Source organism: Lynx rufus, unplaced genomic scaffold (genome assembly GCF_022079265.1).
Source record: "Lynx rufus isolate CCGP_SWC_20201006 ecotype Redwood Valley unplaced genomic scaffold, mLynRuf1.p SCAF_11, whole genome shotgun sequence".
In the NCBI taxonomy this organism is placed as follows: Eukaryota; Metazoa; Chordata; class Mammalia; order Carnivora; family Felidae; genus Lynx; species Lynx rufus.
The window spans coordinates 57,379,969-57,404,602 of NW_025814825.1; the positions used below are offsets into that span (position 1 = coordinate 57,379,969).

Sequence of the window (24,634 nt, forward strand, 5' to 3'; positions counted from 1 at the left end):
AACTTTGATCCATGCCTAAAATACTCCGTAGCCCGTGGTAGGTCCCTGCTTAAGGTTTAATGATAATGAATAATGAAATGGCCTGTAAAAGCCTTGAAACTTTGGAGTAAATTTCCATCCTACTTTATAAAGAATTATGAAACTCTTCCAAACTCTTGCATCTATGAGATGCCTTAAGCACATTTTCAAAGCACAGTCCCTAGAATGTGAGTTGATTGATATTTGGGGGAAATTGAAATGCTATATATCTCTCTAAGAACATTTTTTATATGGTGAATATATATCCATCATGTTGCTTTTCCACAAGAAATTACTGAAACACTATTTTGATTATTTTTATTTTTGGTGTTAATTAGGGAGTACTTTTTTTAAGGGTGTCTGTAACCTCATGAACTGAAAAATAGCATTTGCATGCCGTCTTTTCTAGACCATTTCTCATTTAATTAAAAATCTTTAAAAAAAATAAATAAAAATCTTGTGAGAAATAAAAAATTTGGATTGGAAAGATCATTGTTGGGCCCTTGGGTGTTTTCTTTCCTTCTTTCTTGTACTTAAAGATTTCTTTAGTTTGTTTTACCATCTCCCTCCCCTCTCACCCCACCCGTTCGTCTCAGTATATTATTTGCTTGGTCCTAGTGTGCGCATAAAGTGGTTTTGGAATCGCTAACTCACGCCCTTCCAACAAATTCACTAACCAGAGTACAGTATTATATATAGTTCTTTTTGTCTTTATCCTTAAAAAATAATGTTTTCCAGAGTTATTTAGGTGAGTTTTTTCTAACCATGTGGTTACATTTTCCATTTGTATTAGAGTTAAGTTGCTGTTTGCATTTAGTTTTTAGTCTTGCCCCCACTCCCCATTCTGGTTGAAAGCAACTATTTCCTTATTTTTGAGGAGATGTGAAATATCACCGTAGTCCTAAGAGTCAGAACTATACAAAAGGGTATACTCAGAGAACTTTCATTTCCCCTGATCCCTTTTATCTCCATTTCCCCCCTTTTGCATCATATTTCTGCCTACTACTCTCTGTAGGTAACCGGTCTCATTAATTTCTAATTTCTCTTTTATTTTTGTGTGTAACTCAGCAGTGTGTGTGTTTTTTCCTCATATCTTCCATAAAAGGTGGCACACTCTAGATACTCTTTTGTACTTTGATTTGATAATAAGTCATCTATGACTTCATTATATCCTTGTTCTATAAGTATCTCCAGTTTATCCATGTAATATATCCAGGAATCGTTTCTTGTCAGTTCCTAGAACATGCCTAATGTCTTTTCTACAGCTTCATAGTATTCCACTGAGAGGATGTGTCCCAGTTTATTCAACCACTGTCCTATGTCTGGACAGCTAAATTGTTTCTAGTATTTGGCAATTACAAACCGCTGCAATGAATAGACTTGAGTTTACCTACTTTTGGGCTGGCTGCATATCTTTGGGTGAACTCACAAGAGTGGGATTGCTAGGTTTAAGGTAAGTGCATATGTTTTATTGTTAGGTATCACTAAATTTCCCTCCAGAAAAGTTTTGCCTGTTTGTATTCCCACCAGCACTGTATGATGGTGCCTGTGTCCCCACAGCCTTGCCAGTGAATGTGCTGTCATACCTTTTATTTTCCCCAGTCCGATAGGTAAACGTGGCATCACTACATTTTAATTTACATCTCTCTAATTATGAGTGAGACGGAACATCTTTTCCCATATTCAGGGCCATTTTTATATCTTTGTCGTGTGCTTTACTTTGAAGGGTTATATTTAATGTATATTGTGTTGTTAGATTATTCGTCTTCAGCTTGCTAGGATAGTAGCATTTTATAGATACCAGACGTTAGTGTGACTTTTTCTCTTTCAGATCTTCCATGGTGGCTTATTTTAATTCGGCAGAAAGCGTTGGTGGGCAAACTTCCAGGAGACCATGAGGTCTGTAAAGTTACCAAAATTGCTGTGCTGTCGCTTTCTGAAATGGAGCCTCAGGATCTTGAGTTAGAGGTAAGGTGGAAGTCTCAGGAAATTTTATGGAAGCTTGATGTAAATATAACAACAAATAGGATTTGGTTTAATAGTCCAAAATCGTAATTTTAGAACTGGATAATATTTTTAAAAGTAACTTAATCCTGTGGTTTTCAAACTTCACTTCAGTAGTGGAAACTTTCAAAATCTGTGGAATCCAGTGTATAAAATGCATAAAGGCAGAGGTGGTGATACAGGGGAGGGGATCCTTGGGACCCTGCCCACCTGGCCTCTACTGGAAAGCCATTTTCTGCTTCCAGGGAACCCAGAACTCTGCACAGTACAGTTTAAAAACTCCTGATTTGGGAGAGAGTGGAGTTAGTCAAGAAGGTGATGAGATTTAACTTATTCTGCATCCTTTTTTATCTGTATTTCTTGAAATTTTTTTAAACATATATTTGTTTTTGTAATTAAAAAAAATTTTTTTTTCTTAAAGAAAGAAACCACTGATCTAGTGCAATCTTTTAATTTTTCAAAAGGAAACCAAGCCTACAATAGAGGGACTTAAGGCCAAAATAATGAGATTTCCCAGGGCCAGTATTTTTTTTTTTTTCTTTTCACCAACTGTACCACCAGTAGGTAGAAGTAGCCCACGAAAGTGTTTGTATCATGTTTGCAGTTGGTGCAGGGATGTGGCCTCTAGGGATGTCCTCACTCTGCCCTGGTCCTGGGGTGTCCTCATCACTATGTGATATGTGAGGCCCTGAAGGTTGAGTGGCTTATCCTATCTGATGCCTCAGAGCACCCTATAAGGTGAGCACTGTTGGATCCACGCTATACAGATGAAGGAAGGAGACTTGGCAAGAGTTAAGTCACAGCTGGCACATCATGGGGACTGGGCCTGGACTCAGGCCATCTGGTCCTGTATCACTCCGCTGAGCTGCCTCCCTAGTACCTAAACAGCAGGTAACAGGTACCAGAGCACCCACTCTCCCACAGTTCAATACATGTTTTTCTGGGCTGGTCTCCTGGGGAGGAAATTTGGGGACAGGGTTAAATTGTTTAGAAAAATAAGTAAAAATACGGTTATTTTTATGTTTCAGATTGTACTGGAAGTTTGACAATCTAATTTTTAGAAACCAACATTAAATTGAATTTAAGAGGACCCTGATACTTTATTTATTATGGGAATCAAAAAAGATTAGAGTATTTCTTACTCCCCTTTATTGGTTCCAGTGCTAGAACATTAATCATTATTGCTGATCTAGAGACAAATAACTTAGGTAGCAGTTAAGCCTATTAAAAGCAGGTCTTGGCAGTTTTTGTTTGCATTTTATCGTAGGGAAGGGCAGCCAGACTAGCAAAAACTCAGTTTACTAAACCAATAAATGTGTCATCATTGTCTTTGGATGGCTTTGCTGACAAATTGGAAGATCAGCATGACTTTTCTGTCACCAACCTTTGCCTTGAGGGGGAGCACTGGCGTTCTGGTTTAAGCACTAAGCTAGGGACCCTGGTAGTTAGATTTAGAGTAGGGGACCAGCTTGTCTGGCACTTTATCCACCTGTCAGTCATTGGTCTGCACATTTGCACTCCCCACTCTGGGAAATGTACGGTCACTCCTCATCCAGAGAAGCCTGGGACCCTTGTTGGATTTTTCAGGGAAGTTTTCTGGCACCCTTTTGCTCCCTAATCTGTAATATTCTTGAGATTCGTAGCTGGCTATTGTAAAAATGGTGGGGGGGGTGGGCAAGCAAATGACATTTATGTGGAATTTTTAAACACAGAAATGTGAATATTATGAAAACTTTGAGATTTTCATTCTTCACATTTTTCCTTTTTTCTCTCTTGATATTCTCAAGTAAAACAGATTATCTTTAAATAAAATGAAAATGAGATTTACCCCCAACATAAGAGAGTTGAATGTTTTTACAGCACTATTGGACCATATTAACTATAGCACTTATGGACATTAAGGGTGTGGTCCATGTTAAGAGCTGAAAATATGTAATGATCCCTGTTAATTGGGGGTAAACATGACATAGGGAAAATATTTCCAGATCTTATTTTCATGAGTAGTTTGGCACACCTTTCTCTGAGGAGATTATCATTTTAGAAATTTGCACTTAAGCCTTTCCCCCTTTTTTAGGAGAGCTTTTCAACAGTGAAAAACAGGAGGAAAGGGCAAAGAACAGCTATTTTGGAAATCATGAATTGCTTGCTTATTTTCCAACACATTAATTTAAATCTTTGGGATCTTTATTCCAATTGCCATATAAATCCATTTAAAGGGAGCTTTTAGAAGCTTAGCAATCATTGTTATTTGTTTTGATTTCATAGTAAATTGTATGTAATGAGAAGGGAAAAAAGCCCACTACTTAGAAATAATCATTGTCCATATTTTAGTGAGTCTTAATGGTTATTTCCATTGCCCCAAGCTTTTGAAGGAATATTACTTTGAAATTTTTAGACTAGTTTTCGGTTTTTTGCATTTTTACATATTTTTTTCCTACTTAACTCCTGTTATTTTTCATAAACATACATATTTTTAAAACCAATTCTTATGTTTCTTTCTACCTCTTTCTAATTTGGATGTCTGTGTATTGCTTTCAGTGCCCTCGTCCTTCCCAGCAGGGCCCTCGGACTCTTTCGTGCGGTCACTTCTCAGACTTGCTGGGGCCTCGTCTGTGTTCTGTAATTAGAGCAGAAACAGTCTTATTCCAGACTCTGGAATTTAATAGATTTTCTAGTTTTCTGCCTTGGTTGCCTTTTCACCTCAAGTATTAGGCTTGTTTGCCAATTAAAAAAAAAAATTCACGTACTATACAGTTCACCCATTTACAGCATATAATTCAGTGGCTTTCAATATATTCAGAATTTTGTGACCGTTACCACAATCGACGTTAGAACATATTCATTATGTATGTTCTCCATGAAGAAACCCTGTGCTCATTAGCAGTCACTCCTCATTTTTCTCCAAACCCCAGCTCCCTCAGTCCTAGGCAACCACTGATCTACTGTCTAAATTTGCCTATTCTGAAAATTTCTTTTAAATAGAATCATATGATATTTGGCTTTTGTTTTTGTTTTTAATATTATTTTTTAAATACTTTTTAATGTTTATTTATTTATTTTGAGGGAGTGGGGAGGGACATAGAGAGTGAGAGAGAGAATTCCAGGCAGGCTGTTTGCTGTCAGTGCAGAGCCTGATGTAGGGCTCGATCTCACGAACTGTGAGATCATGACCTGAGCTGAAATCAAGAGTCCGACGCTTAACCAACTGAGCCACCCAGGAGACCCTATATGTGGCCTTTTGTGACTGGCTTCTTTTTACTTTGTGCAGTGTTTTCAAGGTGCATAACCATTGTTCGTATCTCAGTACTTAATTCCTTTTCATTCCACTGTGTGGATATATCACATTTATCCATTCACCAGTTGATGGATATTTGGGTTGCTTTCACTGTTTGGCTGTTAGGAGTAGTTCTGTGAACATTTGTGCACAAGTTTTTGGTGGACACTTGTTTTCGTTTCTCTCGGGCATGGCCTAGGACTAGAATTGCTGGGTCATACGGTAACTCTGTGATCAACCTTTTTTTTTTTTTTTTAAATTTTTTTTTCAACGTTTATTTATTTTTGGGACAGAGAGAGACAGAGCATGAACGGGGGAGGGGCAGAGAGAGAAGGAGACACAGAATCGGAAACAGGCTCCAGGCTCTGAGCCATCAGCCCAGAGCCTGACGCGGGGCTCGAACTCACAGACCGCGAGATCGTGACCTGGCTGAAGTCGGACGCTTAACCGACTGCGCCATCCAGGCGCCCCTGTGATCAACCTTTTGAGGAAGCACCAGACTGTTGTTCAGAGCAGTATGCCATTTTAAAACATCTATCCAAGAGCGTGAAGAATCTGTGGGGTTCAGTAGATAACATCGATGTTCTTGCTTTTGAAAAAACATCCTTTAAAGTTTTATAGCCTTCTGTCCCATGTCTGCATATCTTATTTGCTGTATCTCATTGCCTTAATAGATAACTGCAACATTTTCCATATTTGGTTTCCCATTAGACATCTTTAAAATTTTAGCTCCAGATGGACACAGATACCAACTTTGAAAGTAAAATCATTCATTTTCCATTTCTTAAATAGCAGCATCAACATCAGCCCTTAATCTTGGTTGTGAGACGGAAGTTGCTAGAGTAATACAAGAAGTAGCGGAGCACCCTGGGGCCTCTGGTGGTGGTTTTCTTTTTGAGATCGTGTGGATCAAAGCTGTGATAAGGGCCTAAGCACATACTGCGCACAACTGGCTGGGCCTCTGGAAAAGGGAAGGTGATCCCACTGTCAGTGCTGAATGTTGTAATCCCAAGAGCTCTGTCTAAACAAAGCATCTTAGGACTGGACAGGATCCCAAGAGGTTATTTTCTCTATCCTTGTTTTTCAGAAGGACTAAATTTAACCCTTTTAGGATCAAGGAACGCACAGTTGTGACGAGCACCAGGTGGTGATAATAAAAACTTAAAAATAAATGGTAGCCTGCATTTAAAAAAAATAAATGTAACCCTTTAAAAAAAAATTTAGCCCTTTTAAAAACAATTGTGGTCTACACTTTTCTAACGGTAACTATGTGGAAGATTCTAAAATATTTATGGAATTGTTTAAGTAAATTTAAATCTCTATTTTTATTTTTTTAAGTTTATTTTGAGAGAGCGAGTGAGCACGAGCCAGGGAGGGGCAGAGAGAGAGAGAGGGAGAGAATCCCAAGTAGGCTCCGTGCTGTCAGTGTGGAGCCTGACGCAGGGCTCCATCCCACGAACCGTGAGACCATGATCTGAGCTGAAATCTGGAGTTGGACGCCTAACTGACTAAGACACCCAGGTGCCCCTAAATCTCTATTTAGAAAAATTGGTTTTAAGAGACAGAAATCGACTTCCAGGTAAGATGGTATCCTGCGTTTGTGCTTTGCTATACAGATCACAGTCCTTATCTGAAAACTTTGGGGCCATATTTGTCTTAGAATTCAGGATTTTGAGAGTTTTCAAAAGGCTATTCCATGCATTCCATACATATCCAGTGAGTCTGGGGCATTACCCCATAATATAATACATTAATATTTCCTAAAGAATCATACGAATATTCATACTAGGATGACTTTCGATAGCCTTCTATCAGTTCAGGGCATATTTGGCAATTAAATGAGTTTGTAACAAACTTAAAAAAATTAACTTGCAGGTTTCATTGATTTTTTTTTTTTTAATTTTTTTTTTATTTTGGAGTTGTGGATAATGAAGTTAAGGGATATTGGGATTAGGCTCTATTCCAAGCCCAGGAAGGGGATAGGTTTTTTTTTTTTGTTTTGTTTTGTTTTTTTTTTTAAAAAAAAAAGAAAGAAAAAGGAAAACAAAGACATGGCCAGGCCTAGAGAGGAGAAGCATCTTCATGGACCATAAATGGACATTAGGTCGAACTGAGGCTATAGGCCTTCTTGGTTCTGGGTCCAGAATCAGGCAGTGGGAGGTGGAGATTTGGCATCTGCACAGTAAAGGGAACTAAAAGGACTACAGGAGAGATGGGGGCCTGGAACCATGCTCAGTGCTGGAGCCCAACTTGCTACCTTGTGAGAGGAGGCTTGTTAGGTTGTCTGCTCTATGTGGGATAATTATGTATAAAGAATTCTCCTGTTTAGCCAGTAGCCCCTGCCTTGAGAAATACTGATCTGGGCAAAAGGTAAGGATCTGAATTAACATAATGGCAATCAGCATGAACTAGCTGGGATCGATAGGAGAGACGCTAGGGAAGAATAATGGAAGATGGCCACACAGGGGTCCATCTCTTGTGTAAGGGATCCAGTAGATAGTGTAGTCAATGACCTACGGCAAGCAGAGGAAGAACAAGATTTGGGAAACAAACTTTGATCAGTTTTGGAAATGCTGAATTTGAGGGACTAGGGTGTCAGTAGCTGGGAGATGTTATATTTTTGGGTCATGAACTCAGCACAAGAGTGGCATTAGAAATGTGTAGTTAAACCTAGCAATAGTTCAAATGAGGAGAGAGGATGACATTTTCTAGAATTCATGAAGAAGGGGAAGAGAGCTAAGGGCAGAATGTTGGGACATACCACCGTCTTTAGTGACAGAAAGAGATGCCAACATAGAAGACTAAGCAGGAGAAGTTAGAGGTGGGGGAAGAGCCCAGAGTCGTGGGAACCAGAGAAAGAGATCACAGGGGTGAGTGTTAGCGTCATGTTCTTAGGGATAAAGTTTGTCCTCTCCATACTTGAGGAGGCCCTTATTTTACTCTGCCTGAGCAGTCCCATTGGGCTTTTACTCTCTGACCCATGCCTACCAGACCACAATCCTCACAATTCAAGTGACCATGACACCATTTTTACCCTGCTACCTCAGAGGAGATTCTAGGGTTAAGGAATGGATTAAAAGATACATGTTCTGGTAAATTCTAACAGTGTTAAAAGATGGTAGCAAAGGGGCTCTTAGAGGCTGGAACAGATAAGAGAGGAGGAAATGAAGGAAAGGTCCTGGTCCTAGAAGGGACACAGCAGGAAACTAGCCTTGCAGAGGAGAGGGTCTCCGCTCCTTCTGAGAGTGAGGAATGTGTGGGTGCAGACACGGTCTGACTTTAGAGTAGTTGGGTCTTACGCATCTGCTTTCTACTTTCCTGGGAGAAATTTTGCTGGCTTGAGTACTGTTAAGGAATAACTATGTCTGACAAATGCCTAATACCCTGTTTTGGAAATAAAAATCGTGATAGTCCCTAACTAGGTTTGGGCATGTTTTCAATTTTTTTGAGAGTGTTATTAATATGACTAGATAATTACTAACATTCTGTATAAAAATTGCTAACCAACAGTTGCTCAGTGTTGCAAGCGGAGGAGGCAGCAGGGGTCTAACGGGAGAGCCTCTTTTTAAAACCAGTTCTCTGCTACCCCAGTGATTCTGCACCAATGCAGGTGGGGGCGTGGGGGGTGAGGTATATTCTTGGAATAAGGGCAGTGACCGTTTTCCTGGGACTACTTCGATGCCTGCCCCGTGTATGAACCTGGAGTGTACCATTTATATTTTAGCATCAGCGCTCATTCAGTCACGTAACAAATATTGTGACCTCCTGTGCCAGGGACTATGCGGCACTAGAGATACAGGAGGCAAAAAACCAAACACCTCTGCCATTATGAGCTTCCGTTACAGATAGTAAACGTCAGCATAATGATTATTATGCAGTATGTTGAGAAGTAATAAATGCTATGGGAAATAAAAGGGCACAGGAAGGGCGGTGGGCGGAGTGCTCAGGAGTGGAGATTGTGGTGAGAGGTCTGGGGAGAAGGGTGTTGGGCAGAGAGGACAGCTAGAATGGAATCCCGAGGCGGAAGCATTCCTGACGTGTTGAGGAGCAAGAAGGCCAGTGTGGATGGAGTGGAGTAAACAAGGGGAGGAAAGTGGGAGGTGAAGGCAGTGGAGGGAAAGTAAGAGTCTAGTTTTGGACACGTTGAATTTCAGATGCCCGGTGGCAATTCAGAAGGGAATGTTGGGATTTGAGAGTCTAGAATCTGGGGAGAGAGCTGGACTGGAAATACCCACTTGGGAAGGAGGAGTTGGCATATGGGTTGTATCTGAAGCCACGACGCTGGATGAAATCACGAAGGGACTGAATTTAGATAGAGAAGGGGGTCTAGAGCTGAGCCTTGTGGTGCCCAAGACATTGAGTCAAAAGGTCAGAAAGGAACCAGCAGAAGAAATAAAGAAGGAACAACCGGTGAAAGCCAAGTGCAGACAGTGCATGACAGATGGCATGATGTGATGACAGAGCGTGACCAACTGTGTCAGATGCCACCGAGAGGTTAAGATGAGTCCGCCTCTGGACTTATTAGCAAAGTGGAGGTCATTGGTCGCACTGAAGATAGCAGTTTACGTAGAGTAGTGGGGGGCTGAAGCCTGACTGGAGTGGGCCCGGGAGAGGAGGGGATGCCATGGGCTGGAGGCAGTGAGGAGTACAAGAACAGGGCACTGGCTAGCAGAAGAAGAGGCGTCAAGTGAAGGTGTTTGAAGAAAGATCTATCGGTCTGTTTCTATGCTGGTGGGAGTGCCGCACGCAAGGAGGGGAGGAGGAGAGAGCCCCCGGAGCGGTGTGTACTTGCTTAGCTCTCCTCTCCTTCCCTGTCAGCTTCAGAGCCTGGTAGTTTTGCTTACTCTCTGGGAAATCGTCAGCTCAGTTTCGGCAGGACAGCCGTGAGCGACTCCATCTTCGGGTCCCCTGTGTTCATAAGCGGAGCAGGAGCAGCATAAAATTGCAGTCAGGTTGTGAGACCCCAGTGAACGGAGGTTTTGATAGCCATAATTTTGAAAAGGCCTGAAGTCTGTAAGATCCTGTTCTGTCTGAATACAGTCCCATTCTCAGTCTGCACTTATGGTTTTTCTCCAGCTTTATTGAGGTATATAGAATTGACAAAATTGGCCACTTCCAAGGGTGATCGATGAGGAATACCTCTCCCCTTTTTATTAAATTTAAAATCACAGTTTGAGCTAGATTCTGTTCTCATTTTTTTATCCTGCTTATCATCTAGTAATAGTTATTTTGCAAGTAAGACACTAATTACAATAGGCACGTAGTAATTGTTTGCTCTTCGTGAATGTCTACCACTTAGTGTAGTGATACACCCATTGCGTTGAAAACATGGAATTCGTCTGCATACAGTTAAAAGAATCTCTGTGTACCTCTCAGAGTATTTGCCTTGTGTGTTGAGCCACGTGAAAATTATATGTAAAACCCTTGGCTTTAAGCAGGTAGCCTTCTTTGGAACCTCTGTGCCCTTCTCTTAACAGGTTCCCATCCTCTTCCTCATACTTGTCAGTTAGACTGCACATTTCCTGCAGCCTCTGCTTACGGCTTCTTCAAATTTAATCTCTGGTCCCAAAGAGTATGTTTTTATGCTGATTCCGTTAGTAGGTATGAGGATAGGAGGAGAGTGATTGAAATGTCCAGCTTTTAAGATTCCCTACAGAGCAGACTCTTGACATCTTCTCAACCCAAATGCTCCATTAACTAGCATGAATGAATCTTTAGCAGACAGCTGTAAAGTAATGCCCCTAGGGCATAGCAGATGTGTATTTTGCGATATTTTAAATCTCAGATGCCGATTTTCAAAGCATGGATAAACCTCAACCAGAGTATGTTATTCTTCAGTTATACTGGGTAAGGACTTACTGTCGTTGTGATCCAAACCTGAATTTCCCACCCCTAAATCCTAAGGATGTCTTGTCCTGTATTACTTTCTTATCCTCTATGATCGCTTTTTTTTTTTAAACGTGTATTTTTATTTATTTTGAGAAGGGGTGGGGGCAGAGAAGGGTAGACAGAGAGGGACAGAGAGAATCCCAAGCAGGCTGCATGCCATCAGCTCAGAGCCCTACACGGGGCTCGATCTCACAAACCATTGAGGTCATGACCTAAGCCAAAATCAGGAGTCGGATGTTTGACCGACTGAGCCACCCAGGAGCCCCTCTATGGTAGCTTTCTAATCCTTGAAACCATAGCTGTGCTCTCTAATATCAGTTGTCTACTTGGTCATTTTACTAATAAATCTTGAGGTTTTCTTTTAACTACCATGCATGAGCAGTAGCAGTCACTTGTGCACTTGTACCCGGACATTTAACAAGCAGACGGTAATAATAATGAATTTTCTTTCTCTTCCTAATTATTTAGCTCTGTAAGAAGCATCATTTTGGAATTAACAAACCAGAGAAGATTGTACCATCTCCTGATGACTCAAAGTTTCTACTGAAGACCTTTACACACATTAAATCCAATGTGTCTGCTCCTAATAAAAAGAAAGTAAGAGTTTCATTGATACGGGCTTGGAATCCATCTTTGATTACTTTTAAATTGAAGGGTAGTTTCCTTCCCAGGAAACTTGTTTTCAAACTGCTTGTCCCATGTATGGTTCTTGGGATTATTTTCACTTCCCTCCTAGGAAGTTGGGTATTATCCACACAATGCTGTACATTGAATTCCTGTAGTAATAGTAGATTAACTTCTTACAGGTTAAGGAAAGTAAAGAAAAGGAGAAGTTGGAGAGGAGATTACTCGAGGAGTTGCTGAAGATGTTCATGGACTCAGAATCCTTTTACTATAGCTTGACTTATGACCTAACCAATTCGGTACAGAGGCAAAGCACTGGGGAGAGGGACCCCCGTCCCCTCTGGCAGAAGGTACTTCTCTCATGGCTCAGGGCAGGCTTTGCCCTCCAGAATGATTTATGGGCCCATTTGACTTCTATAAGAAAGCTCAACATGTTTCTGAACTGTTCATTCTCTACCTTTTCCAGGTTGATGACCGATTTTTTTGGAATAAATATATGATACAAGATCTTACTGAGATTGGTGTGAGTAGTTGTTTCTAAAATATCCTAAAGGTAGTTATGGTTGTTAAGCAAAGTTTTAAACACTGTATTAAAACGAATTCAAAATCTCACTAAAATGGGAGCACCTGGCTGGCTGAGTCGGTAGACCATGTGACTTTGGATCTCAGGGTTGTGAGTTTGATCCCCACGTTGGGCATGGAGTCTACTTAAAAAAAAATCTCACTATAATGTTTTCCTCTCTAGAATGGGAATCATTTAGCTATGAACACCAAGACCTTGTTTTAAGACAGTTCCCAACTCTACAGCCTAGCCACAGGCCTGCCTTTTTAGCAGGTTCCCATGGGATAGAAGTAATTTAAGGCTGAGGAACTAATGTCCACAGAGTTCCTAGGAGACAGAGATTTTGTTTGCACCCATTGGAAATGGTGAAGTGTGCTTTTTCTTTAATGATGCCAGTCACTTCCCTTTCCTGTTTCCTCATCTGGGGATTGGAGTAGAAAGATCTTTGAGGACATACCAGTACTGCCAGTATTTGAATCAGGGACGAGAGGGAATATGTTGAGATTATTGTATGAGGATCCTTCCAGTTTAATGGTTACTCTGTTCCTTCACTCTGTCTCCTGTGTGGAAGAATTATACCCATCCAAGGACAGTTCACTCAGTCAACAAATATGTATGGAAGGCCTCCTGTGTGTCAGTTGCTGTTTTGGACACAAAGTGGGCAAATAGCTGAATGGATGACATACTATCTTTTCATTAACTTTTCAAAAATTTCAAACCTTTTTTCTCCTATCTCTCCCCCTTGGCAGTGGTTAGTATAAATGATTTTGACTTTAGCAGTGTCTCCCACGAGATATCTGTCATGCCTCTATTGAGAATGAGGCTTGAAAATGTTCTCACCTCTTTTTAGGAGGCTGATCAAACTGTGACCACTGAGACTCAGTGACAGGGGAGAAAAATAAGGGTGACGATAATGCATATTTTTCCTGCTTGCTGACACATTGGGCTCTAATACGTTTTGCAGGGTTTCTGTCAGGAACTTCGAATTACCATTTAAAATTGATGGCTTGCAGTAGAGGTGGCGTTTGGCCACGTGTGTTTCTCTGTTCCCGTCAAGAGTTCTGCATTGTTGCTAGAACAAAAATACAAATAATGAGGATGGTGGTAAGGATAATGAATGCATATAGACCCTTCATAATTTTCAATTCTAACCACCTTCCTAGGATCCTGTCTGCTGCTCCATAAAACAAAACTGTGAGACAGGTCCTGCCCGGCTTATGTGGTTATGGATGATGAGGTGGGTTTGAAGGTCATGCTGAGGTTAAGGCTGGATACAGTTGTGGAGACGGGAGAGAAAGAGAACAACACCCTAGAGTACTTCTTACCCTTCACTCTCCCTGCAGACAGTCAGCCGGGAAATTGGAGTATTCTTAGCCTCAAAGGCACAGAAGGGGAAATGTCTAACTGTAATTAATACTCTCCTAATTATGTTGGGTGACATTGTAAAATAAGATATTTATGGAAAGCGTTTTTTTTTTTCCTTTTCCTTTTTTTTTTTTTTTGGTTCATTTACTATGTGGATTTTAGCTTGGCAAGGCAAGTTTTTTCTAAACTAGAACATAGAGTTGGACCTCTGCGCTTTGTAGTAAGGGGATCAGAGTTGGTTGTATGTTGTTAAAGCCTTGATACAATGGTGAGTTAAAAATCAGCCTGTAAGTGGTTTTTTTGTTTTTTGTTTTTTCTGTACCAATGGGAATAATCATAGTAGCTATGTCTGTTAAATCCTTACAATAAGGCAGGCACTATGCCAAACACTTTTTACATTTTACTCACTCAACCAAATGAGGTAACAGTTTTTCCTATTTCTCAAAGCAGGACGTTGGGGCACGGTGAGGTTAAGTGATTCATCAGAGTGAGTTCGTAAGTGGTGGAGGTTGAATTTGTTACCCAGGCAGTGTGGCTTCTATCCGGTGGGTCCTCTTAGGCAGCTCTTTTTATTTATTTATTTTTGTAAGTAATCTCTATACCCAATGTGGGGCTCAAACTTGTAACCCCAAGATCAAGAGTCTCATGCTATATCTGCTCTACCGACTGAGCCAGCCAGGGACCTCTCAGGCAGCTGTTTTTGAATGCTCACCATAGAGAAAAAGGCTCTCCCCTTTGTCTTCCTTCCTCCCTCCCTTTTTTCTGCCATTCTCCAATAAGCAGAAAACATGGTTAAGAAACAGAAGGTTTCTGCTTCTAGGAAACCGACAAATATGTGCTAGCCTCTATTTAAGAAAGCAGCAGGACCATACAGAATAGAAACAACATGATATTCATATTGTTTTCAGACACCAGATGTGGACTTTTGGATTCTCCCCATTATCCAAGGTTTCGTGCAGATTGAAGAACTTGTGGTTAATTATAATGAATCATCTGATGATGAGAAAAGCAGCCCAGAGACCCCCCCTCAGGAGTCCACCTGTGTAGATGACATTCACCCACGATTTCTCGTGGCTCTCATTTCACGCCGAAGTAGGCACAGAGCAGGTGAGTAAAAGGGTTGAAATCATGTGCAAGTTAAATTCAGACGAGAATGGAAAAGCTGCAGATGGGTTGAAATGCTAATGACAATAATGGAGTTGGAAGCATAATTGGCTTCAAAGTGCTCAGTGACTCTAAATCGTGTGATGTAATTGGGGACCAATTTTTGGAGGGAGGTGAATGGGGGAGAGTTAACAAAAGCAGAAAGAAAAAGAGGTATATATATGGAGAAGAGAAGAAAGTCACTTGGGATATGTTTCTAAATACCATTGTTCCCACTGACAGCCTGTATCACGGTAATAAATCCTTCCTGAGCACCAGCGCCCTCGGGAAAACCTTTCCCTTTCAGTTCACAGAAAGTAGCTTCGCTTCAACTTGTACAAAACAATGATGCATAGAGTTATGAGTTTGGGGGAAGTTGATGCTGTTCTGCCTGGAAGTTGCACATTAGATCCTTAAAGCTATCCGGGAAGATGGATTTGGTTAAGAAGCATATCTAATCAGGGGCGCCTGGGTGTCTCAGTCGGTTAAGCATCCGACTTCGGCTCAGATCATGATCTCACAGTTCGTGGGTTTGAGCCCTGCATCGGGTTCTGTGCTGACAGCCTGGAGCCTGCTTTGGATTCTGTCTCCCTCTCTCTCTGCCCCTCCCCTGCTTGTGCTCTATGTCCCTCTCTCTCAAAATAAACATAAAAAAAAAAAAAAGAAAAAGCAGTAGCATATCTAATCAGACTAATGTTTTTTTATGTTGTTTTCTGTTTTAATTTTCTTTTAGGAATGCGTTATAAACGAAGAGGAGTGGATAAAAATGGCAATGTTGCCAATTATGTGGAAACTGAGCAGTTGATTCATGTTCATAATCATACTTTGTCATTTATTCAAACACGAGGCTCTGTGCCTGTCTTTTGGAGCCAGGTTGGGTATCGATATAATCCGCGACCACGACTGGACAAAAGTAAGCATGTTCATTACGTAGATGATGATTTGAGAGAGTATTTTTTAAAATATTAGGTATTTTATAGGTTTGGATTTGCTTGGCCAGATACTTCATTTAAAACAATATTCCAGTTGGTGAGATTTAATAGAGGTATTGTAATTGCAAGAGTTATAATGGTTGTTGACAGTTTAAGTAAGTTGTTTAACAATAAAAAATGCCCTCACAATAGAATAAAATAAAGCTTATTTCACAGATTTTAATTGTTTCTTTGGAGAATACTTTATGAAATGTTTACTTTTGGAAAAGGGTGAATGTAGTCAATATTAATAGAAGCAGGAGATATGTTCAGATGGCATCTACAAAAAATAGATCAGATGCCTTTACTCAAGTGTCTCGCTGTGTAAGGTTTGTTGTTGTTTTAGCTATTGAGGATTTAATTTCTTCTAGTATTTTAACTTTAGCGCTGGAATGGCTAAATCATATCAGTCTAACCAGGTAACTCAATGAGGTTGATTTTAAAAATTGTTTACAGAATATTTTTCTCTCAAAACTCAATTGATATTTGTAAGAATCCAGTAAACCTTCAGTTTATAATATTCATATTTTTAGAGGAGTTTTATTCTCTTACTATAAACTACATGGAACCCTTTCTGACAACAGGCTGGACACATGAACAATAAAGGTCCTGATTACATAGTGTGCTTTTCCAGTGTGACCTGGTGCAGTCTAACTGGGGGGAAAAGGAATCTGAGGGCTTTGGCTTTGGCTCATTTTATTTTAAAATACTGGTTTTAGACCATCTTAGTTACATTTGGTGGCCAAGAAATTGTTGAAAAGTAAGAGTAAGGGTGGAATAGACACTAATTTCTGTCTCAAACATCGGAAAGAAAAATAGATTTTGTATCACTTCTTTGTAGGTGAAAAGGACACCATTGCCTATTTCTGTGCCCATTTCGAAGAACAACTGAAAATTTACAAAAAACAGGTGGGCTTTGATCTGTATTAATGTTCCTTCATTTTCAGCCATGGTTATGTATCTATTTCTTTAAATTTCGTGAAAATAACAATATACTATTTGTAATTAAACAAAATGGCATCTTGCCATGAAGTTGAAGAATACATAAGCTAAGAGTATTTCTAATATTCTCTAGGAAGAATTGAATCAGCTACTTTAGACTGTTTTTAGATAAGAATTAGTCTACTGTCGTTAATTATTATAGTTGAAGTATCCAGAGTAAGGAAAGAAAGGCATCTCTCAGTACCACCTGTAGTTCTGCTTCCTGAAGATAACAATTTGATATGTGTCTATCTTCAAGATCTTTTCTCTCTGCCCACCTCTCATGTATTTATATGTAGGACTGTGATCATATAGACTAAAATCAAGTGAAAACTATTAAGTGAAATTACAAGTTCAATAAGATGACCAGATTTCAGATACAAGATTTGTATAGAATAACCTGTGGGGGATAAGCTTGGGGAATAAGCACTGATGGGTTAACAAGGCATAAAGAATTATAAAGCCAGGGGCGCCTGGGTGGCTCAGTCTGTTGAGCATCCGGCTTTGGCTCTGGCTCGGGTCATGATCTCGCAGTTGTCGAGTTCGAGCCCCGCGTCAGGCTCTGTGCTGACAGCTCAGAGCCTGGAGCCTGCTTCTGATTCTGTGTCTCCCTCTCCCCGCCCCCCCCCCCATGCTCTGTCTCTGTCTCAAAAATAAAGATAAACATTTTTTTTTTAAATTAAAAAAAAAAAAAAGAATTACAAAGCCATAGGATGCTCACACCCAAGTTTGGGTAAACAAGATTGGGTGTTATAAGGATAGAGAAAGGGGGGTGGCTGAGGCCCCCAGAATAGAGTAGGTGGGGCAAAGGCCCCCAATACAAAGATATGTAGGGTAAGCAAGATTACCCCCCAAGCCCCCCAAATTAGTGCTATAGCAGAAAGCTTTCACAGGAAGGAAGGACCAAATTAGGTAAACAGGTAAATAAGGCTATAGACTGCTGCCCTGCGGTGATGCTGCCCAGAGCTGAGCTGATTAACAAGAGAAAGGTGCCTTGTTAACCCTGAGGTTATTTTCCCTGTCTTATCCCCTAGGCTAGCTAAGATAAACAGACGCAGTGCCTCCTGTCTGCCTTTAACAACCATCTGTGCGGTGCCAGGATTTTGTTTTATATTGACCCAAACCCCAAACACCGTATATCTTCAAAACCCCCTTTCCTTCATGCCCATGAGTTAATGTTCACAGATTCATTGTCTCTTTATGCACTCCCATCAAGTTTGTAAATCTTCATAAATACGGAGCAAGGACCCTTATTCGGGGCTCTTGTCTTTTCCCAGACATGAGCCATCTCTCACTTTTAATCCTGCATCTGTTCTTTTGCTGGCCAAGAGAGAACTTGAGACTTAGAGTCTACGATAGTCTAGTCTGTGGTGTATGGGGATGGGAGATGGGATGAAGAATTACTAAAGAATGCAAAGGAAAACCTGGATAAATGGAGAAAAAATACCATGTTCCTGGAAAGAAGGATTAATACTGAATAGATTTCAGTTCTTCCAAAATTAATGTAGAAATTTCGTGCAGTCCCAAAGTCTGAGCAGGGAAATAAAAAGCAAACCCTCATGGCCACCTGGGTGGCTCAGTTGAGTGTCAGACTTAAGCTCAGGTCGTGATCTCACGGTTCATGGGTTCGAGCCCCAAGTCAAGCTCACTGCTATCAGTACATAGCCCGCTTCGGATCCTCTGTCCTGTCTCTCTGTCCCTCCCCTCCTCGTGCTCTCTCTCTCTCAAAAATAAAAAAATTTTAAAACCCCTCAGATTGAAAAAATTATAAAGTTTGACAGTAAGAAATAAAGGCAAGTAATTGGGGAAATGAGAACGCTCACAGATTGCTAGAGGAAACATAAGTTGGTATAGCTATTTTGAATGGTATTATCAATCAAAATAAAATATGCTTATACTGTTAATCTGGTAGTTTTGCTTTTTGATATCTTTCCTATATATTATATATAGAAGTCATTTCTAGGTGGATATGGATCTGAATGCAAAAAGTTAAACTGTAAACCTTTTAAAGGAAAATATAGGGTTTTTTTGTTTTGTTTTGTTTTGTTTTGTTTTGTTTTGTTTTAAAAAGACCCAGGGCCTTGGCCCAGACTCACCTTGGCACCCCCAGAGCATCTTTTTGATCTTTGGTCTTAGGACTTAAAAAGCATTAACCAATAATGAAAAATATTGATACATTTGACTTTACTAAATTTTTAATTGTTATCAAAGTTTTATCATTTATTTAAACTGTATTAAAATTAAATAGGACTTAAATCCCAAACCATAATGAAAAAATAATTTAGACTTTATTAAAATAAAGAACTTCTGTTTATTAAGAGGCACCACTAAGAATGGGAAAGCAATTCACAAAGTAGAAGATATTTAAGATTTTTTAATACAATATATAGGACAAAAGATTCCTATCTAGAGTTACTAAAAACAAAAAAACCTCTTAAAAACGCTAAAAATAGATGTACAACCTAAAAGAAAAGGCGACAAAAGACTTAAGCAGATGTTCATGAAAAAGTGTATTTAATAGGCCAATAAACATCTGAAAGGGTGTTGAACTTCACCCATCATCAGGGAAATACAAACTAAAACCGCTTATACACCAGAATGACTAAAATAAAACAATCATACATACCAAGTTCCATTAAGGATGTGAAATAACTGGGACTCTAATACAAAAAAATGTTTAAATGTACCTGAAACTCACGTTCAATCCAGGAGGCATGTACAAGAGCATTTTTTGCAGCATGAAAGTAACCTGACTGTTCATCAGAACGTCAGTGGATAAACAGTGTGACACATTTAAAGTGTTGACTACAGGGGCGCCTGGGTGGCTCATTCGGTTAAGCATCCGACTTTGGCTCAGGTCATGATCTCGCGGTCTGTGAGTTCAAGCCCCGCGTCAGGCTCTGTGCTGACAGCTCAGAGCCTGGGTGGAGCCTGTTTCAGATTCTGTGTCTCCCTCTCTCTCTGACCCTACCCCGTTCATGCTGTCTCTCCCTGTCTCAAAAATAAATAAACGTTAAAAAATATATATATTTAAAAAAAAAATAAAGTGTTGACTACAGACGCTTAAAAGCGATGAGGTAGATCTGTGTGCACTAGCATGGAAACATCTTAAGATCACACAGAGCGAGAAAAGACTGTAAGAGCATATGGTGTGTTGCCATTTCAAACCCACAAAACAAAACCGTGTCGTTTATATACACGTAGTTCTTTTCCACATATATGTTCTCACACATATGTGGCGTGCACATTTACGTAGGCATACCTTTATATGGGCTGAAAGGGCACACACTGAACGGTAACTGTTGTTACCTCCAGGGAAGGGTGTGGGTCTGGGTTGTGGTGAGAAGGGATTTGACCTTTATGTTTGAAATTTTTTTTTAACTTGTTTTATTTTTTTAAATTTACATCCAAATTAGTTAGCATCTAGTGCAACAGTGATTTCAGGAGTAGATTCCTTAGTGCCCCTTACCCATTTAGCCCATCCCCCCTTCCACAACCCCTCCAGCAACCCTCAGTTTGTTCTCCATATTTGAGTCTCTTCTGTTTTGTCCCCCTCCCTGTTTTTATATTATTTTTGTTTCCCTTCCCTTCTGTTCATTTGTTTCGTCTCTTAAAGTCCTCATATGAGTGAAGTCCTTTGATTTTTGTCTTTCTCTAATTTCACTTAGCATAACACCCTCTAGTTCCATCCACGTAGTTGCAAATGGCAAGATTTCATTCTTTTTGATTGCCGAGTAATACTCCATTGTATATATATACCACATCTTCTTTATCCATTCATCCATCGATGGACATTTGGGCTCTTTCCATCCTTTGGCTATTGTCGATAGTGCTGCTATAAACATGGGGGTGCATGTGTCCCTTGGAAACAGCACACCTGTATCCCTTGGATCAATGCCTAGTACTGCCATTGCTGGGTCATAGGGTGGTTCTGTTTTTAGTTTTTTGAGGAACCTCCATACTGTTTTCTAGAGTGGCTGCACCGGCTTACATTCCCATATGGTTGAAATTTTTTACAGTGTGAATAAGTTCATATATCAGCAATATGTGCAATTATAATTAGCACTACAGAAAATAAACCACAATTTATTATTTTTTTAACGTTTGTTTATTTTTGAGATAATGTGAAATTGTGATCTGAGCTAAAGTCAGATGCTTAACCGACTGAGCTACCTAGGCGCTCCAAACCACAATTTAAATGTAACAACTAGGGGCAACTTGGCTGGCTCAGCTGGCGAGCATGCAACTCTTGATCTCAGGATTGTGGGTTTGAGCCCCGTGTCAGGCTCTGTGCTGACAGCTCACAGCCTGGAACCTGCTTTGGATTCTGTGTCTTCCCTCTCTCTCTGCCCCTCCCCCGGTCTCACTCTGTCTCTCTTTCTCAAAAATAAATAAACATTAAAAAAATAGACTTGCTTAAAATATGAATTTTAATGATACTGAAGCGTGTAAAGGAAGTAGTAACAATAACCTCCTTAACCACCCTCATCCCTGTTCTGTACGGACTTTTAAAGCCTGTTTGTACACGTCAGTTTTACCAGCGTGTGTACTGAGCAGACACCTCCTTTCTGATAGGACCCCAGTAATGTTCCCTTGTCCACCTGCATCCCCTGGGTAATTGCTTTCTGGGAGGTGGGCCCACGGTCAGCCTGACTCAATCAGGGTGGCACCACTGTTCCTGTTGCCAGTGATTGGCTTAGGCATTGGCCTGTTTGTGTTCATCGGCAGTTTGGCCAGTGAGGGATGATGTGAGGGAAGTCTGCTGGGAAGCTTCTGGGAAAGATCTCCTGCTCTAATAAATAAGCGGAGATACAGAACCCAACAGTCCCTCCGTGATTGTTGTGTGTGGATGTGACGTGCCGCTGCAGCTATGGCAAAACCGTGAATGAACTGGCCTCAGGGCTGACCAGTGTGCTGAGGATGGCAGAGCAAAAAGACGGGGAGAATTGGTACTGGTGCCACTGAATTAAGCAATTCCGGAACCATGCCGCTTCCAGACTTCTTGCTCTGAGACCTGAGTCAGTGATTTGTCATTTGCAGCAAAAGCCCATCTGGACACGTGTATATATGCACATTTAAAATGAAGTCAGTGGAGGGCTATACCATGTATGCTATTCTGCAGCTGTTTTCACTTAATGTTCCATGGCTGTTATTTAACCGTTTATCTCTTGGTGGACCCTTAGGATCTAGTTTTTGCTATTGTAAAAACAAAAATTCCAGAAAACAACTTTTGTGTACTTTGGGACACTTAGTTGCTTTACAGAACAGATTTCTAGAGGCAGAATGACCGGATCAAACAGGATGCATTGAAACTTGATAACTACCACTTTGTTGTTCCCCAAAAGATCCCAACAGTTTATACCCTCAGCAACAGTGGGAGCCATGCCCATCTCCCCGTATATTCACCGATGCTGATGACATTTAGGATTCAATTTTTGCCTCTGTAAAGATGAAAGCTAGTTTTCTGTTTTAAAATTAGTATTTCTTTTTTTTTTTAAGAGCTTTTATTTAAATTCCATTTAGTTAACATACAGCGTAATATTAGTTTCAGGTATACAATATGGCAACTCAACACTGCCATTCGATTCCAGGTGCTCATCACAAGTGTCCTCCTTAGTCCCCATCACCTATTTAACCCATCCCTCCACCCATCTCCCCTCCGGTAACCACCAGTTTGTTTTCTACAGTTGAGAGTCTGTCTCTTGGTTTGCCTCTGTCTCTTTGATTATTAACAAAGTTGTAGCCTCATGTTTATTGGCTATTTATATATTTTCTCTTGTGAATTTCCTCTGTATTGTGAATTTACTCTTCTTCTTACTGAATTTATAGCACTCTTATATAGTATTGGTTTAATGTTACGGGTCTGTTCCCCCACGTAGTCCTTTGTGTCTTTTTGTTTTGTTTTACCTTTGCTTACTTGTATTGTCATTGGGTAAAGAGGTTTTAAATTTTTATGTTGTCACATTTGTCCATCTTTTTCTTTATGCCCTCTGGTTCTTACGCTTAGAAAGTTACGTCCCATCCTACAGTTATGGAAACATCACCCCGAATATTCTTCTAGCTTTTTTATAACTTCAAAAAATATTTAGGTCATTAATGCATCTTATGATTTGTATATAATGAGATTTAGAGAGCTACAGTAAGTTTTCCCCCACTATGTAGATAGATAATTATCCCAGTACCATTTATAGAGTATTTTTTATTTCTCCCAGAATGATATTGTTAATATTTTAGATTCCTCAATGTGCATAGGTCTGTCTCTAAGCTGGCTGTCCCGTTCTATGGGTCATTCATCTGTTTCTCCACGAGTACTTCTGTCTTAATTGCTGCAGATTTAGAGTATGTTTTGCTTTCCAATGGGACAAGTCCTCCTTTATTATTAGTCTTCAAAACTTTTTCCATATACTTACCTTCTAGAGGAACTTCAGAATTAACTTGTCAAAGTCCACAGAAAGATCCTGATCAAATTTTGATTGGGATTGTTGAGTGTTTAATCTGGGGAGACTTGACATCTTTATAATATTGAATCTCACTATCTAGCACCATAGTGTGTCTTTCCATTTACTCAGATTTTTTTTTACGTGTTTAAGCAAAGTTTTATAGTGCTCATAAGTAGGTCTTGTATATTTTTTAAAACTTCTAAATATTTTTAATATTTGCATTACAAAGGACCTTGTTTGTTATTTTATTATAACCAATTCTAATTGGTTTTTTAATTGGTTTTTACCAATTTATTCTAATTGGTCATTGCAGATACATAGTACATTAAACAACTATTAATGCTACCTAAATATAACAAGTGAAAATCTAACTTTATAGGGGAAAAAATTTATGCCTGAGTGGATAAATTTCTAAGTATGGCTATCAAATATTTCTAAAACAATTTCAAATAAACTGATTCAAAACCACATTGAGTTTAGCATCTGATTAAACTGAATTTGTGTTCCCTTAACTTTCACAGGTTATTATTAACTTGGTGGACCAGGCAGGCAGGGAGAAAATTATCGGCGATGCTTACCTGAAACAAGTGTTACTCTTCAACAGCTCACACCTCACTTATGTCTCATTTGACTTCCATGAGCACTGGTAAGAGGGCTTCCTGATGGGAGTTTTGATCAGTTCCAGTGTTTGTGGTACACGCTCCCACAGCAAGCTGAGCTCTCCTCTTCCTTACGGGGAAGAACACTTTCTTCTTCTCATTGTTAACTTAGTTTTAATTTTCATATGAGCTTTATTTTGGCTAAAAATTGAATTGTTCCTGAAATATTTCATCTTCCCCAAAACAACATGGCAATGGAGAGTTCCATTTTTCCTTTTATCACTCGAAGAACTTCTGGAGCTTTTCCTTTCAGCTTGAGTCCAAGCCTAGCAGAAGTAATCGAGTACCCTTACTTAAAAATCATTCTGCTGGCTCATCTTCATGCTCTATTAATAATACTTCTTTCTCTATGGATAAGCTTCACTAGAGTTTGCTCTGGAAAAACAACAGTCACTGGATCATTTTGATGGTAATTTTAACTTGTGTGTGTTCTGAAAGCTAGCTTCTTTTGTCCTAATCCTGGCTCTGATGTGGGTTCGTTTACCTAAGTTTTGAAAATTTGGTGGGGGGAAAGAAGCTTCTGATAGCTGTGATAGGTTTCAATGTATTCTTAAATATATTTTCTTTCACAATAGAGATTAATTACAAATATGTATATAATTGCCTATATAATTTATAGTAGAGTTAACCTCACATACTTACAGCAATAGTTTTCTTTAATTTTTCCAAGCTACTTTAAATACTGTGACTTAAGCTAAAAAATC

General features: G+C 39.8%; 1 protein-coding gene across 3 annotated transcripts in view; it reads left to right on the forward strand.

The window, feature by feature from the left end:
- Positions 1–24,634, forward strand: part of INPP5F (inositol polyphosphate-5-phosphatase F) — an 85,634-nt gene that overhangs the window by 37,787 nt on the left and 23,213 nt on the right. For all 3 annotated transcript variants that reach the window (XM_047073532.1, XM_047073530.1, XM_047073531.1), the window contains 8 exons: positions 1,850–1,986; positions 11,654–11,782; positions 11,992–12,159; positions 12,276–12,332; positions 14,645–14,843; positions 15,613–15,792; positions 16,692–16,759; positions 23,793–23,917. In XM_047073532.1, coding sequence (XP_046929488.1) covers positions 1,850–1,986; positions 11,654–11,782; positions 11,992–12,159; positions 12,276–12,332; positions 14,645–14,843; positions 15,613–15,792; positions 16,692–16,759; positions 23,793–23,917 — 1,063 coding nt within the window. The remainder of the gene's footprint in view (positions 1–1,849; positions 1,987–11,653; positions 11,783–11,991; positions 12,160–12,275; positions 12,333–14,644; positions 14,844–15,612; positions 15,793–16,691; positions 16,760–23,792; positions 23,918–24,634) is intronic.